General features: G+C 31.8%; 1 protein-coding gene across 2 annotated transcripts; it reads left to right on the top strand.

Annotated features, from left to right (window-relative positions):
* The first annotated feature begins 2,123 nt into the window (after positions 1–2,123).
* On the top strand, positions 2,124–16,047 carry LOC125051256 (excitatory amino acid transporter). 2 transcript variants are annotated; one of them, XM_047651470.1, is made up of 10 exons: positions 2,124–2,321; positions 7,187–7,348; positions 7,849–8,182; positions 8,921–9,058; positions 9,276–9,484; positions 11,384–11,555; positions 12,394–12,588; positions 13,285–13,419; positions 14,017–14,122; positions 14,660–16,047. In XM_047651470.1, the coding sequence occupies exons 2-10, from the start codon at positions 7,204–7,206 to the stop codon at positions 14,783–14,785; spliced, it is 1,560 nt and encodes a 519-aa protein (XP_047507426.1). In that variant the 5' UTR covers positions 2,124–2,321; positions 7,187–7,203; the 3' UTR covers positions 14,786–16,047. The 2 variants fall into 2 exon arrangements, with proteins under 2 accessions (XP_047507426.1, XP_047507425.1); XM_047651469.1 differs by lacking the exon at positions 2,124–2,321 and having other exon boundaries at positions 6,840–7,348.
* The last annotated feature ends 287 nt before the right edge of the window (positions 16,048–16,334 follow it).

Genomic DNA, 16,334 nt, shown 5'->3' with positions numbered 1-16,334 from the left:
TGGTTTAATTGTTTTGTCTTTTTCCAATCATTTTGGCTAAGTAAATGTATATCTTTTGTAGATTTGTGATTGTGGCATTCAACTTATCAATTTTTTTCCTAACATTGGTTGCCTGGAAGAGATCGTTTGAAATTAATAAGGTTGCCAGTAATTATTTTAATTCAACGAAGTGTAAATAAATAAATAAAAAAATACTTATGTACACGCGTAAGAAGTTATACTTCTTTGGCATTATTGAAAATAGTTTTTGATTGCATGCAAATAATTAATTACAATTAAATAATCAAAGACTGGAAAAGGAGTCATTATATTCAATAAAGTTCAGTTTACATTTGAAAAATTAAATAAATATTTATTATTCATTCTCTTACATTAAGTGTAACATTAATTATATTATTATTTGAATGTTGTTTTTAAATTATGTCCAATGCCGTAGCATCTTCCGTGGGCAACTTCATTCTGTTAATTTTGTGTCATCGTAAAATTTCACTCTCATCAATTTTTCATAACGCGCCTAAAGAAGTATAACTTCAATGATCTAGTATGAAATGAACGTTTTACACAGCCAGACACACATCCACGCACTTCAAAGTACAATACATTTATGGACCGCCAGATCCCAAGGTTGTGACATCACCGGTATGGGTATTGATAGATCTACATCAAACTTGCATACAAAAACGGGTGTTCTTCTGAGTTTTACCCTAAGCGACAAAATAAAACAGATTGAAAAATTTATGCGTTTTCTCAAACACTTTACTGAGACATTATTTTGACAACGTTTATCAAACATTAAATTTTGGAGATCAGCCACTAAATAAAGTGCGTCTTTTATCGAATTATTTATGCATCGTATTATCTGACCTAACCTATTTCATAAAAGCTCAACTGGAAGCTTCGCGTTTAGGAGAATTTATGCAATTAAGACTCCAAAACCTAAACAATAATAATTAATTAGGTCTTATCTTCAAGTCGACAAATAGAAATTGCCATGTCATATTTGTATGCGTTGTCATTTTTATCGGTCCACTGTTTGTTTCTTTAAATTGATAGATTTTTAGGAAATATAAATATCCACAAGAAAATGATGGCTTACTTGTAAGAGTTTTAATCAATCTTTTCAAAAAAAAATATAAATGTTTACGTATTAAATTAGATACAGGATGTGATAATATCTCAACCCATTAAAAATATCAAGAACAAAAAATTATAAAATATTATATTTGAGAAATACGCCATCTTTAGACGTTGTAACGAAATACATTTTGGTGAATATTTCGGTGAGGTGTAATATGAAATTAAATAACATAACCGGTAGATGTCACTATTGAAAAGGCTACGCAAAATATTTAAATGAAAAGTATCGATCATAAACTATGAAATGGTTCAATTTTTACAACATAATTGTTTGATTGACGTCGTTGTAACGTCGTTGTGATGTTTATGAGCATAAATAAAATAATACAAAATACATTTATTTTTAAGTTTAATTAGTAATTTTAATTTTGTTTTATATTATTTCCAAATGTGCCGGTTCCTGCTTAAAAATATAATGTTAAAATATTATTATTACTCGCGTTTAATAAAATAATGAATTATGTTAAATATTTTAGTGACAAATAAATGGCTATGTAATGAAATGCTTATTATGTCCGACTATTCTCTCGGGGCATAATTCCGTCGATTTCATAAATCGCCAAGCTTAAAATTAAAACATCGAATCAGAAAAATGCGTTGTACAGCTTTGGCACCTACAAATCATTTATTGCTCTTAAAATTTATCAGGCGCAAAACTTTTTAAAATTTTAAAATATTTTTAAAATGTTTAATATCATTAATAATAAATGGTATGTTTGTCTATCCATGATATTTTATTTTATTAGGTTAAAAGCCAAACCCTTTTGCCTATTGTATACGTTTCATTCTACATAATTTCTCCGTTTCTTGAAGTTGTTTTCCGTTATATGTTTAAATATACACGTAAAACGTATGTAATGTACATTTCAAGTACATATTGCTTTAACTTAGTCTAAAAATAAAAGAGTCATTGCGTCATGAACCGTCGTATGAAAGTTCAATAAGTTGTATTAACAGTGATGAAAATAGCCTTGCTTGCGTTCTTCAAGAGCAAGTACAGTGCAGTCACGTGCGGACAGCCAATAAATCTGCATCGCAAATTAGTTAGTGTTTATATGTGAAAACTCATAGCTTTAAATAATATATATATTCTAGTGTTTTATGGGAAATGGACCAAGATAGTGTTATTAGTGTGGTAAACGTAGAAGAAATTTTGTTAGTGTATTTTATATGTTACTGATTGGGTAAGTTTGAATTCTAAATTATATAAATTAAAAAAGTTACATAAATTACTTATTTAATTATATATTTTTTGTTTTTCTTTTAAAAATAAAATAAAATATTTTTCAGCTTTTTAAGTGGGAAAACAAGTTTTGTTTTAGTGGCTGTAATTTTCTTAAGATAGGATGAAAACTTTCCTTTTATTTTTAACTTTTAACTTATTGTTGATTAAAAAATACTTTGACAGCTTAGATAGATAAGTAAGGTTTATTAACAATTGAATAAAAAAAACATAAAAAATCTACAAGTAAAAAAATTCGTTTGCGCAATAGAACTATTTTTAGGTGACAAAAGAATATTTCGTATTGTATCGTTACGTATATAATATATAAATTGCATTATTCATGCCTTGTCAATCTTCAAAGATGTTATGTAGGAGGGGTTTAAATAAATCCGGTTTCAAACATAATACAATTTATGCAATTCGAATATTTTGTTACGAAATCTTTAACTTAAATAATTTCCAATCATTGTAACATTCCATTCGTGTATGTCGTTTAATTACAGTGCGTTGAAGTACTTTCTGTCACGCATCACTACTTATTTGTACCAATTGTATGTATAGGTTTCTAAACACAATATCATTTAGAATCTATCTGAACCAATATCGTCCCATTAAAACGTGGACTTTAGCTGATTGTTACCATCGTTACGGTTTGTTACCGACGAGGGGTGTTTAATAAATAATACGATACATTGTCCTTGGAAATAAAAAAATACAGACAGGCATAGCCCAGACATTAAATATAATAAAAGTATTAAACTTTTTTTGGTTTTAAAAAAATATAAGTCATTTGTTTACATCGGGTAACGTGTTCTAAATATAAAAAATGTATAAAATTCAAGTTCATGCGGTAATAATATTTGAAAAATTCTTCTACCGAGCTGGTAAATCAAGACTTTAGAACAATATTAACTCCAAATTTTACGGTTGCGCATTGGTATGCTGAGTTCAGGCAGGGAGAACTTCTATTATCGACGACCCTCGCACGGGACGCCCTACGTCGGTAGTTCAAATGATTAAAATAGTTGAAAACATTGTCTTAGAAGATTCGTCGTGTTACTGGTTGTTTCATATCAGAAGAAATAAACATTTCTAAAGGAAGTGTCCATAATATTACACACAATCATTTGGGACACAAATCACAAAAAGTGACTGCGTTTTGATTTCCTAGAATGAACAAATTCTGACGCATAAATGAGAATTTCTCAAATCTGTTTTGGTTCAAGAAGATCTTGTCCGATTTTTAGCTCGATTCATAACTATGAATGAAACATGGCTTCACCATTTTGACCCGGTAACGAAAAAACAGTCGGTGACATGGAAGAAGTCTGGACTCTGAAGAGATTTAAGACTATTCCATCCGCCGATGGGATCATACGCTGTTTTTTTCTGGGACAACCGAGGGGTGGAAATGATTGTATACCTTAATGATGACGCCACTATTACAGGGGCTTTGTAGGCGGGACAAATAACTAAGTTGCGTGAGGAAATACTCAAGTAACGGCGCGGCGTGGCAAACTCGTTAAAGTTGTTTTGTTTCACCAAGATAGGATTACAGACTCCTAGTCTGTGGTAACTTAAGTGTCGTCTTCCCATCCCGTGAATAGGTCCTCTTCTGCATGTACCATGTCGGAGGTACCAGTAGAATATATGAGTCAAAGTCAAAAATCATTTATTCATGTAGGTAATACAATTTACACGTATGAATGTCTAAAAAGAAACATACATTAAATGCTTCTAACTTTACATTTACTGCCAGTTCTCAAATCAAGGGCGTAGAATAGAAGAGAAGAACTTGCAATAAACTCTCCGCCACTCTTTTTAATCGCCAACTTTTTTTGTTTTACACAACGTTTGTAAGGAGCTGCAACCATTACACCATGTTCCACATGACATCTTAAGTAGAGAAGTAAGTAATAAAATAAATTAAAAACAAAGATTTGTCCTCTATTAGCAGGAGGCATGGCGAAACAGGAGCACGCACTTACATTCTTGTGAGAATACTTATTTTCAATAAGTACGAACTATTATAATCACGTCACGTGACTTATTTAGACGAATTTGAATTAACGACTTTTTATAAGCATTTATTTCGTCGTAATATATTATTGTCTTTTACAAGTATTTTAGTTACGTTTAAATAAGCGATAAATTTATTCAACGAATTTATACCTGTGCTAAATTTTAACAGATTGTGACATTCTACCGCGAAAAGGTGTTTGTTGCAGTTCAGGTTTATAACAATAACGGCTATTTAGGTAATATAATTCAGTTTTAAATTACTTCACCAGATGGAATAAAAATAGTCATTTACTGATTATTTATTTATTTAATAATTACAGAAATACACACATTATCATTATAGACTATGCCAATACGATAATGTCGAGAAAAATAAAATATATTAAAGTATATATGTAATATTAAACACATAATATTCAAAATATCGGTATATAATATGGATCTGTATAAATAATGTAAAGTTATTTAAAGTCGTTAAAAAATGTTGAAATTTCTTTTATGAAACAGTAGTATGGCGCTAATAAATTTTACATTGACTAACTGAATCCATTCAGTTATTTTAACTGTATTTTTTATGATATTAAGAAATTTGATAACAGACAATGAATCTCTTTTTCTCGCATATTATTTATTCACGTACATTTTCGGTATTTTAACATACGCTGATACACTGACGTAAGCTTTTCTGGGAGCGTTGTAAAGCTTGAGAGCATGCACTTGTTCTTAGAGACAATTTAATATATGACTAGGGATGAATATTAAACAAATAATTTATGTGGAAAAAAAATAATAGATATGTATTAACCCGGCATTCACAACATACGTGTTTCTTAGTATTAGACTTCTTCTATCGGTTCGGTCACTTTTGTGACGACTTTAGCCTCGACTTAAAAAATAAAAAATAAAACCATAATAATTATTTGACAGAGACAATTTTAAATCCGAGAATATTGGATACCATTCAACCCGAAATAATTTAACATTCTTGCCTTATTTAATTCATAAAACTAATAAGCCCAAGTCATATGTACTATATTGACAAAATTCTAGTTTCTCAGGCTTTTAAATTATCGTTTATTAAAATATGGGCGAAGTTTGCCTGATAGGCTTCAATGCTAGCTAACTGCCAGTGTAAAATTCAGTTGGAGCCTATATATGTCAAAAATTATATGGAGGTATCATTAGCACAACTCTCTTAGAATTAGATTTCGGGGCGATACTTATCGATATCTATTACTTCCGTGTCATATAATTTGGATATATACTATAATAAATTTTAGATCCTTACATATAAAATTCGCGTACGGTCGTACTGTCCTCTTTGGTTAGGAATTCCAAATTCAATTTTTTACAGCTATTACTCGTTCATTTGTTTTTCGAAAATCAAAAATCATGATTCATTAAATGTTTCCGATTTCATTTTTTGTTTGCGTCACTATTTATAAAATGGAAAACATGAAGTATCGCGTTATTTACAAGTAAGAGTTCTACCGTGGCACCAGTGCTACAGAAACAGATTAATGATGTGTATGTTGAATGGTATTTAAATTGCTCTGGACTTAAATTCTAACGTTACAACGTAACAATGGTCATCTAATTATACAGAGTTATTTTTACAATATTGGCAGTGGATCTGCGAGTGATATACGGACCGGACGGTATTAGCCGGTTATTACAACATTATTCTGGGATATACTCCAATTATTGCATTTGTATAAGTTATCGAGTCATGTTGAACATAAAACTTTTAGATAATCGTTTGTTTATTTTACAAGGAAAACATCTAGAGGAAACCGGCTTGCCTTAGACCCAAGAATCGACGGCGTGTGTCAGGCACATGATGCTGATCACCTACTTGCTTATTATATCGACAAATAATAGACCATATAGTAGGTCTAAAGGTTTTAACGCCACTGATTTATTTATTACTTATCCCATATGAAAACTAGGTGTATTTCCTACTGATATAAAGTGACTACTAGAACTATTTTTTTTATTTCAACCGTTTATGAAAACTACAGTAGCTAGTGCTGAAAATGAATGTATAAAATTATGATTATATGGGTATCTTAATGTTAGCCAAAAATAATTAATTCAATTGTAAACTATTTCATATAGACGACATCAATTTTTAATACCAATATATTTGGCTTTTGTTTAAGCCAGAATATTTTTCCAGTTTATGAATTAATTTGCATGCGATTTAAGTGGAATGCATGAAGACAGGTTTTTAATTCGAAATTGTTACACGTTTTATATAATGATCCCCGATAACATCATATATGTAGGCGTTACATGTAAGCGCTATGTTTCTAGAAAAGCAAAAATGAATAGATTTAGATCTACAAGTAGGTGCATTCTAGGCATGCAACGGGAGTGGGATTATTATTCACTGTAGGTCACATTGATGCGTAGTAAGATTGCGCATGTCGCAATCAATTCTTTCAAGTGCCCCTTCCAATGTACTTAAATCACTTATATGTTATAGTACGCCAAGAGGGAAACCGTATGCAATATAATTTAATATGTATTTCTCAATGATACGTACAAAAAAACTGTGAATGCTGTTATCTCGACATGCGCGCGCAAGTACGGCTTCTTTGACACAAAAACACAAAAACCCTCGCATTTATTGGCTTACGTCGAACAGACACGACCGGAAAAATACGGTGAAATTTTCCGGAATAACTCGACGATTTTCTAAAATTCAACTCGGACAAGGCGGCCTTATTAAAAGCTAGTCCAGTCCGCTGGACTATAAATTATCTTCACCTGTAATGGAGAAAGGTGATCGCGTTTCAGAATATTTGTTCGCGAAGATGGGCCCAGGGGACCGGGGGCCGAAGACCACAGACCCCAGGTCTGCTGCTGCCGCAGTGGAATATACCGGGTTGAGGAAGTGGTTTATAGATAATACACTTCTGGTTGTGACCTTGGCTGGCGTATTGAGCGGCATTACTATAGGTTAGTTGTTAATTTAATTTATATTGTAATTTGTAAGCGCACAGGAATGTTTAACAATATGTCTGATAATGTCTACATAATTTCTTAATTGACCTTACTTCTTTTTAAATTTTTAATAGAACAAAAGCACTAATATTCTTCTTATCGATACATATCCAAAATTATATATTCCACATTCACAAGTCTAATTATACTTTTTATTATTTCAAAACATGGCCCATAACAATTATTAATACAATATCTATCCACCCAAAGAAAGCCAATAAAATTATGTTGAAACTTGAAACTAATTGGTCAGTGCGGTCAACGCAAGAGCAGTTGTCTGAGATGGCATAGTTATTTGTTACACGAAACAATTGATACATTAGGACTCTCAAACAGGTTTCAATAAAGATAATTTTAAATTTCTACATGTTTAAATTTAAAATATTATCAAACAAGTTTCGATAAAGATAATTTTAAATTTCTACAACTTGAAATTAAAAATATATTTGTCGCAGGTTTCGGTCTCCGACCTTATCACCTGGGTGCCGATGCTCTCATGATAATTTCATATCCTGGAGAATTGTTCATGAGGCTATTAAAACTCATGATTCTACCTCTGGTGATAGCCAGTCTCATTGCTGGTTCGGCCAGTCTCAATGCGAAGATGAGTGGTAAAATCGCTTTAAGAACCTTATCCTACTTTGTCTTAACATCAATGTTCAATGCTTTTCTGGGAGTAGTTTTGGCGGTGTTGATTCACCCAGGTGAATCTTATTTGAAAGATATTTCTGGTACACCAGTTCAGAAGAGCGACCATAGTATATTAGATAGTCTTCTGGATATCGGTCGGTGAGTGGAAGTTTTACCTTATTTTTTTTATATCCCGCTCTAGTAGTGTTTAATTTAGATAGACAAGATGCTAATGATATGGTAGACCCGTACGATCAGTGTGAAATCCAGGATGGTTAGATTCAGGATAAAAAAAAAGTGCGTACAAAGAACACATGTCAGAAGTGAAACTTCTTTGGCAAACTAATTTTTAAGTCTTGTTCAAATTTATACAAATCTAAAACTTAAGATTTCCGAGACTGAGAAGAAGGGAAAAAGAAAGATATGTTACAAATTTAATGGTCATTATCATTAAAATTTTAAGTATCGAAAATTAATATAAATTATAAATTTAATTCTTTCAATTTGTTTCCTCGTGGTATTTTAATTTTTGATTCATTTGAGATTTCAATAAATTATTTTGCATAAAATATAAAATACTAATATGTATTTCATAAAATCTCTTTACGAAATTTTAATTTTAAAAATAGAATTGATATAAGTAATTCGCCCTTCTCATTCTCTCTCAATCGCTCTCTCCCTTTTCTTGGACAAAAACGCTGTACATCTTCGTGACATCCTCCTTAAAAATTCACCCTTCCTTAAAATTGTACCCTCCGCTGAAGAAGTTTCACTTCAAAAATAGCAACAGCCCTATCTAACATGACTGTACGGTATGTATTATGAGGGTAAAAATAAGAGATGGCAATATCTAAAGTGTGTGCTGTGTTAAAAGTAAATAATTTGTGATATTTTCAGAAACATCTTCCCAGATAACATAGTACAGGCTGCATTTCAGCAAGCACATACCGTTTATGTCCAGCCCCAGACAATATTATCAAGTAATGGTACAGATAATGGCACACAACCAGCCTTGGTTAGAGTAGTTCAATATAGGTAAGTAGTGATATCCTTATATACAGCTAAATGGTTTAGACTACTGTCAATGCATACTGTTAATAATTTTATTCGTACGGAGCTTCGTAGAGTAAATCTGTTTGTATACAAATAAAAGAAATTATAGTTTATAATTTATGGATCACACATCTTAAGAATCACGTGAATAAGTAGTACATCAACATTAGACAAAGATTAAAAGTTTGTTCATTTTCAGGTCGGGAACAAATACATTAGGTTTAGTATTTTTCTGCTTAGTATTTGGCAGTTTACTAGGCACCCTCGGAGCAAAAGGGCAAGTTGTTGTGGATTTCTTCCAGGCGATATTCGAGGTGATCATGAAAATGGTGACAGGAGTAATGTGGTTCACACCTGTGGGTGTGAGTAGCGTTATTGCTGGAAAGATTCTTGGAGTTGATAATGTTGGTAAGTTCGACTTCTGCTATATTTTTATCTTCGCCTAGTTAACTGATCTGTTTACAGCTTTAATTATTTGAAGCGGTACAGCTGTTTTTTTATGTTTTGTGATATTTTATAGCCATATTACTTCAGTAACACATTAAAAGTCAAAAACAAAAATCATTTATTCACGTAGGTAACACAATGTTTGACGACTCATTGGTCTAGTGGTTAGTACCCATGACTGCGAATCCATGGGTCCCGGGTTCGGTCCCCGGCTGAGACGAACATCGATGTGATGAGCATTTGGTGTTGTGCTTAGGTCTTGGGTGTTTAAATATGTATTTATATGTCTATCTATCTATAGTATGTATGTATATCCGTTGCCTAGTACCCATAACACAAGCTTCACCAGCTTAGCATGGGACTAGGTCAATTGGTGTGAATTGTCTTTAAAAAAAAAAATGTCCTTGTTTTTCAAATAAAATAAAATAATTTAATTAATAATTAATTAAATAAAATTTCAATAAAAGGTCTTAATATAGCAACAGGTAATCCTTGAGAATTATTAAGAAGATGGTTCTCTGCGGCCGCTTTTGGGTAACAATATGTATTTGGATACTCGCCTATGAGTCTAAAAACATAATAACATAAATTAAAGTTTTGGTGTTGAATCTCTTGAAATAATTTTTGTTTCTATCAGACACTACATTTTATTTGGTGATTTTAAGTGAATTTAAATTTTATACCAATGTTAAAGGCCAATCTGATAACAGGTTAACCTTATGTTAATTCTCGCCCATGGACACTGACATTTTAGGAGAAATACAATTTTATTACACGTAATTTAAAAGAAACACTTTTAAATGCGACAGCACATACAAGTAATCTTAATTATAGTTTTTACTAGCGGCCAGTCCCGGACGGATTTTAAAAATAGGATATGTAAATCAGGGATAATGTAACATTCTTTGATATTATGCTTCACGAAAATTCACACCTTCTTTTTAATATTAGGATAGAGATTAATTGGAGTAGTAAACTGTATATGACGCAAATGTTACCAGCACCAATTAAACAGCAGGGATGTTATTGAGCTTCGTAACCGTAACCGAAAATATCGGATATCCGAAATAAAATTATATCAGTAACCGTAACCATATCCGTTTGATAAGTTTCGGATAGTTTCAGGTTTTTGTTCATGGTTTCATTACTCACAAATAGAATTAAAAAGAAAAAAAATAATATGTTATACATAGGTTAAAGTAAATATGTGCAATGTATAAAGCTTTTTACAACTCTTAACTTTATAGATGTATAGTAGTAGTTTTGTGTATAGTAGTTGTTTTCCGGCAACGCACTTGCGAGCCTTCTGGCAATGTAAGTGTCCATGGGCGGAGGTATCACTTAACATAGGTGAGCCTCCTATTACATCCAAAAATAAAAATATTAGTTAATAAAATAAAAATGCAATATCTTATCTAAATATATAATATTTAATCCATCAAATAGATAAAACTTAAAATTGAGGAGATATATAATAATTACTTACCTATATTATTATTATTTATTTATTTGTTTCTTTAGATAAAGTAATCCATCATTATGACCGATTATAATGATAATACCTAATCCGAAATAATTACTTACCTAACCATAACCATATCCGAAACCGATATAATTTTATTCCAATATATAATTTAGATATAAGTTTTTTCCTGTGAAACAAACTTGAAATAAATTATTATTATTATTAATATCCATATCCGTTTCTAGATACGAAATATGATATCCATAACATCTCTATTAAAAAGCTAGCTTCGTTGAGACCAAAGAAAACGCATCGTTTAATCCTAATTCTGAGTTCATCGTCTTCAGTTTCTACGAGTACAAATAATATTGATACAAATTTATTTTGATTTACAGCGCAAGTGATGTCGCAACTCGCCTGGTTCATAACAACAGTTACGATTGGCGTATTCTTTTATCAGCTCATAGTGATGCAATTACTTTACTTTCTTTTCCTTAGAAGAAACCCATACAAGTTCTATTGGGGATTATCTCATGCTATGTTGACGGCTTCTGCCACTGCATCCACGTAAGTACATTACCCCATTATAAATTTACAGAACATTGGTTTCGTCGAACCTTATAAGATTTTGGAATTTTTTTGATTCATTTATTTTAAAGAATTGATTAGCAGTGTTGCCTAGCGGCATCAGCGTGCGCCTCTCATCCCTGAGGTCATAGGTTCGATCCCCGGTTGTGCAGCAATGGACTTTCTATGTGCGCATTTAACATTTGCTCAAACGTTGAAGGAAAGCATCGTGAGGAAACCGGCTTTAATAAGACCCAAATAGTCGACGACAGCGTCAGTCACAGGAGGTTGATCACCTACTTGCCTATTAGATTAACAAATGACCGTAAAACAGATACATAAATCTGAGGCCCAGACCTAAAGCGTTTTATTTTATTCTTCAATCTAGTTTTAATCTTTCACTATTAATCATAGTTTGTTTAACAACTATTATATTTATATAAACCACGGTTGTTTTCTAATGTCATATCATGATTTTTTATAGAATAAAATAAAAATTATTTAACAGAATTAATGAACGAAAATGTTGGTATTAATATAATATATAGGTATTAAAATCTTAGGAAATAAATTACAAAACTTGACATGTCGATGATTTACATTAATCGTTGTCTGCGGGAGATGAAGCGAGAAGGTCTCAGAAGTATTATTATTGACGTTTATTTCGCGTTTAATTATTTATTTACACTTCGTTACCTTATAAAAAACATACATATAAAAAAACAGGTTTATAAGTTTTATTATTAATCAGAGTTCATTCAAGTATCATATAATACTCCAGCTTTAAATGTAGAATGTCTTACTGTGCTTGAAAATGTTGAGACATATTCGATTTCAGTGCAGCAGCGTTACCGATAACATTCCGTGCGATGGAAGGGCCGCTACATATCGACTCCCGTATTACCCGATTCGTTCTGCCTATAGGCTGTAACATAAATATGGACGGTACAGCTCTCTTTCTAGCGGTTGCCAGTGTCTTTATATGCCAGATGAATAATATGCATATGGGATTTGCTCAACTGGCAACTATATTGTAAGTATCACTATTATTTTTATCATTCATATGTTAACATTATAGGTACATTACTGAAAAAGCTCCGTAATATCCTCGTATATAGTTTTTAAAATATAAAAAAAGCGTCTCAATTATATAATTTATAAATAGATTTTTATGCGGTAATATTTATTTAAGCAAGGTTAAGATACTAGCAGCCTTCCCCCTTTGAATAGCTAGACTAATTCTTTATCCGAGGTCAACCATCAATAGTACTTGTATCTCTATCTCTACTTCAAAGTATCTCTGGTACCATTTAGTAGTGCCGTTTAGTATCACGCAACTTACATTGTAACTTATGTCATTGTATCAGTACAATGTATATTAAACGAATTATTATTATTATTATTATGTAGATAAACACACTAGCAGCTCAATTAGCTGATACGCGTATTTGCGGATTTGGAAAATTATTCAACCTGTTTTTAAAAGAGTTCAAAGAGGGTCCACATTAGGCCTATGGCCTACGGAAATTGATATCAATCTAGGAGTACTTCTGCAGAAGTTAGATTAATGTTGGCCTAATAGCTTCATCGGGCAGCTCTCAGCCCTGACTTCAAATCAAAAAATTAAAAAGGAATTAAAATAATGTTTTAGTTTTCTGAATAATTGTGTTATGTTTACATACGCTTATTATGCGCCATAAAATTTCAACACATTATTGCTTAATTCCAGCTTAACATCGACGGCAACTTCATTATCATCAGCGTCAGTTCCGTCGGCAGCAATGGTACTCCTCCTCGTGGTGCTGGCTGCAGTGGATGCACCAACACAGGATGTTTCGTTATTATTCGCCGTCGACTGGCTGGTGTAAGTTACACTTACGATGCTTTTTTTCATTCAGTTTTCTCTTCTAATTTAAACAAATAAATGAATAAAAATTCTTATATCTGAGTTTTTGTTCATTTAATTGCTGCTCAAACTAAAGCTAACAAATTCATTAATGTAAACTTATACGTACATAATCTGTTCTCACCTACTACAATAGCTTTATGGTTAAGTTACCTAAGAGATCTCAATACTCTCTCTTTGACGCTTTACAAAATTAAGGAGTACCTACTTTAAAACTCGTTTGTACTTGATACTGTTTAATTATAAATATTAATAACGGGCTTAGTGGTAAAGTGTACAATTGCCAGCCTCGAGGTGTGGTTTCTATTTAGAAACTAGGACGACTTAGGACACCCTAGTCCACCAATTAATCTTTATATGGTCCAATACGGTGTCTCCCTGTAATATAAAGCTAAACTACCATTGACTCACTGATTGAAAGTAACTTTTCTGGGTTTCCGTTAAGGTGAAGGAAAACTATATTTTCCGTATAGCACAGATGATGATGTTTTTGTAGCTTTGAGAGGCTTTTCTTTCTTCATCAATGGTGATAGTGGATATGTTAAAATATTTCAGTGACAGGATACGGACCACAAACAATATGTTGGGAGATTGCTACACAGCGGCTATTGTGGAACACCTATCAAAACATGAATTGATGGCGTGTGATGCTGCGTCTATGGTGAGGGTTTTTCTTATTTATCCTGCTAACTGTGGACTGCATTTACTCACGCAAAACATAAGTTGTATTTCTTATTACGTGGGTGATAATGCAGGCACTTTTAGGAATTAGTCGATTTGTTAGCAAGTAGCAAGTAGCGAGACTAAACTAGTCTAGAATCTTCTATAAAATTTTACGCTTAAATTAAATTGATTATTTCTTTAATTGTAGGCACACAAGTAAATGGTTATTCCCTATCCCCAGTGGTTTCCCCTAAATCCAAGTAATGAAGTATTGTTACAATTATTCTAACAGGCGCAAATAATACTTTACAAAATATCAACTTCGAATAAAATTTACTAAGTAGGTATTAGAACAAAGTTATTTTGTGAATGAATGATTTGTTTATTTTTAAGTTCTAAAACAAAGTCTATGCATACAAGAAAATATGACATCACAAATTTTACACACATACACATCAGTTATATTAGAATATAAGTGAAGTAAGTGATTAATTACCTCATTTAATAAATAATTTATAAATTGTGCTTGTTTCAGGAACCAGTAGCTACGAATGGCACTTTGCCGACCACAACAACAGACTTAGATATAGTTTCATCGAAGAAGTCCTTAGAGTCCGATGATGTTGTTATAGACATGCATTTAGGTAATAATAAGAGTTAGTTATTGTTATGTAATCGGTAATCATCGTAATTTTTACACATTTATGTAATCATGTATCTAAAACATCGCAATGTAATTTCGAGCTTGGAACGGGAGAAACTAGACTAAATCAATGGAATGAGGATCAACTTATGCAGCGGTGATTGCTCACAAAAATTTAAACCATTTAATTTAACTTCGTTATAAGCTGTGACATACAATTTCTTTCCTTATCATCCGTTTATATGAAAATCGTTAATCAACACATGCATTTTGTAGGTGGTCCAATTCCTTGTTTATAAGAATCCTGTGAATTTTTACTTAGTTTTACATTTAAAAGCTATTGCAGTTACAGTAGGATTACAATATAATTAGATTATAGATGTAGGTATGTCAACGTTAAAACTGTAGGTGTTTTGTTATATTTGTGCGAATACGATCAAAATATTACCTTTGTTTCGTGATTTTATGCATTTAGATACGATTTGAAGACACTACTGTTGAAATACCCAAAACGTAATGTTATACACAGTGTTTCCTAATGTTTTTTGTGCCAACCTAAAAATCTTTTGCCCATATGTAATATAATTTATATATTAAAAAAATGAACTGTTTACTTAAAAAAATTAAATGAAAGGTAGAAAGAAATGACTAGGAAAAGTAATTTTTTTAAACTAAAAACTGGAATTCAAATTCCAAATAATTGAAATAAAGATTTTTTCTATGTTAAATTACTGAGTTTTCTATATTAATTAATTCCTTACGCCTGATGCTTGCTACACAGAGATTTTATATTGGGTTCCAATTCGTCACATTGTGTTATATCCAGTTGAATTCGATTGCCCCCCTTACCACTCAAATTGCCCCCTGTGGGGCATGGGCCCCACGTTGGGAAACACTGGTCTAACACACAGGTTTATGACATGTAAAGCTGTAAGGTTAGCAAGTAACAAGGAGCTTTCTAATTTCTTAGGCGTAATATTTTGAACGTATTTTCACATGTAGCTATAGGCATTCGTGTTTGAATACACAAAGGTCAAACGCGTAATACTTAAAGCTATTTTTGAAGAGCTCCTTAATCAGATTGACATTTGTGTATTTGAACTGAAGTGTAGGGTAAACAGATATTAATCTGCTCAAGCCCTTATTTAATTCGGGGCCTATTCAATTATGAAGTATTATCATATAGACTTTATACTTTGTGATAATGTAGGTATTGTAGTATAGCCCCAACTGTGATATGTATGTTCAATTTATATTAGGAATAAAGAGCTTTAATCGTGGTTTGTTGTCTTTTACAACCCATCCTTATCATAGAACATTGAAAAGTTCCGATAAATACACGTTAGTGTATAAGATTTGTAATATTTTTTTAATACATGTGTCTACTAAGACATCATGTAACATTACGATCCAGCCTTACTAAAGACTAATTAGTAATTTAAGTCATTCCTTATCAACTAATAAGGATATTTAACATAAGTGTACAATAACACTACTTACAGTCTATTAATGAACTCTGGACAAATGATTTGTTAGTTTAAATTTTATGTTTTGTTTGAATCGCTTC

Source organism: Pieris napi, chromosome 7 (assembly GCF_905475465.1).
Source record: "Pieris napi chromosome 7, ilPieNapi1.2, whole genome shotgun sequence".
NCBI lineage: Eukaryota > Metazoa > Arthropoda > Insecta > Lepidoptera > Pieridae > Pieris > Pieris napi.
This window is presented reverse-complemented; position numbering and strand designations above follow the sequence as displayed.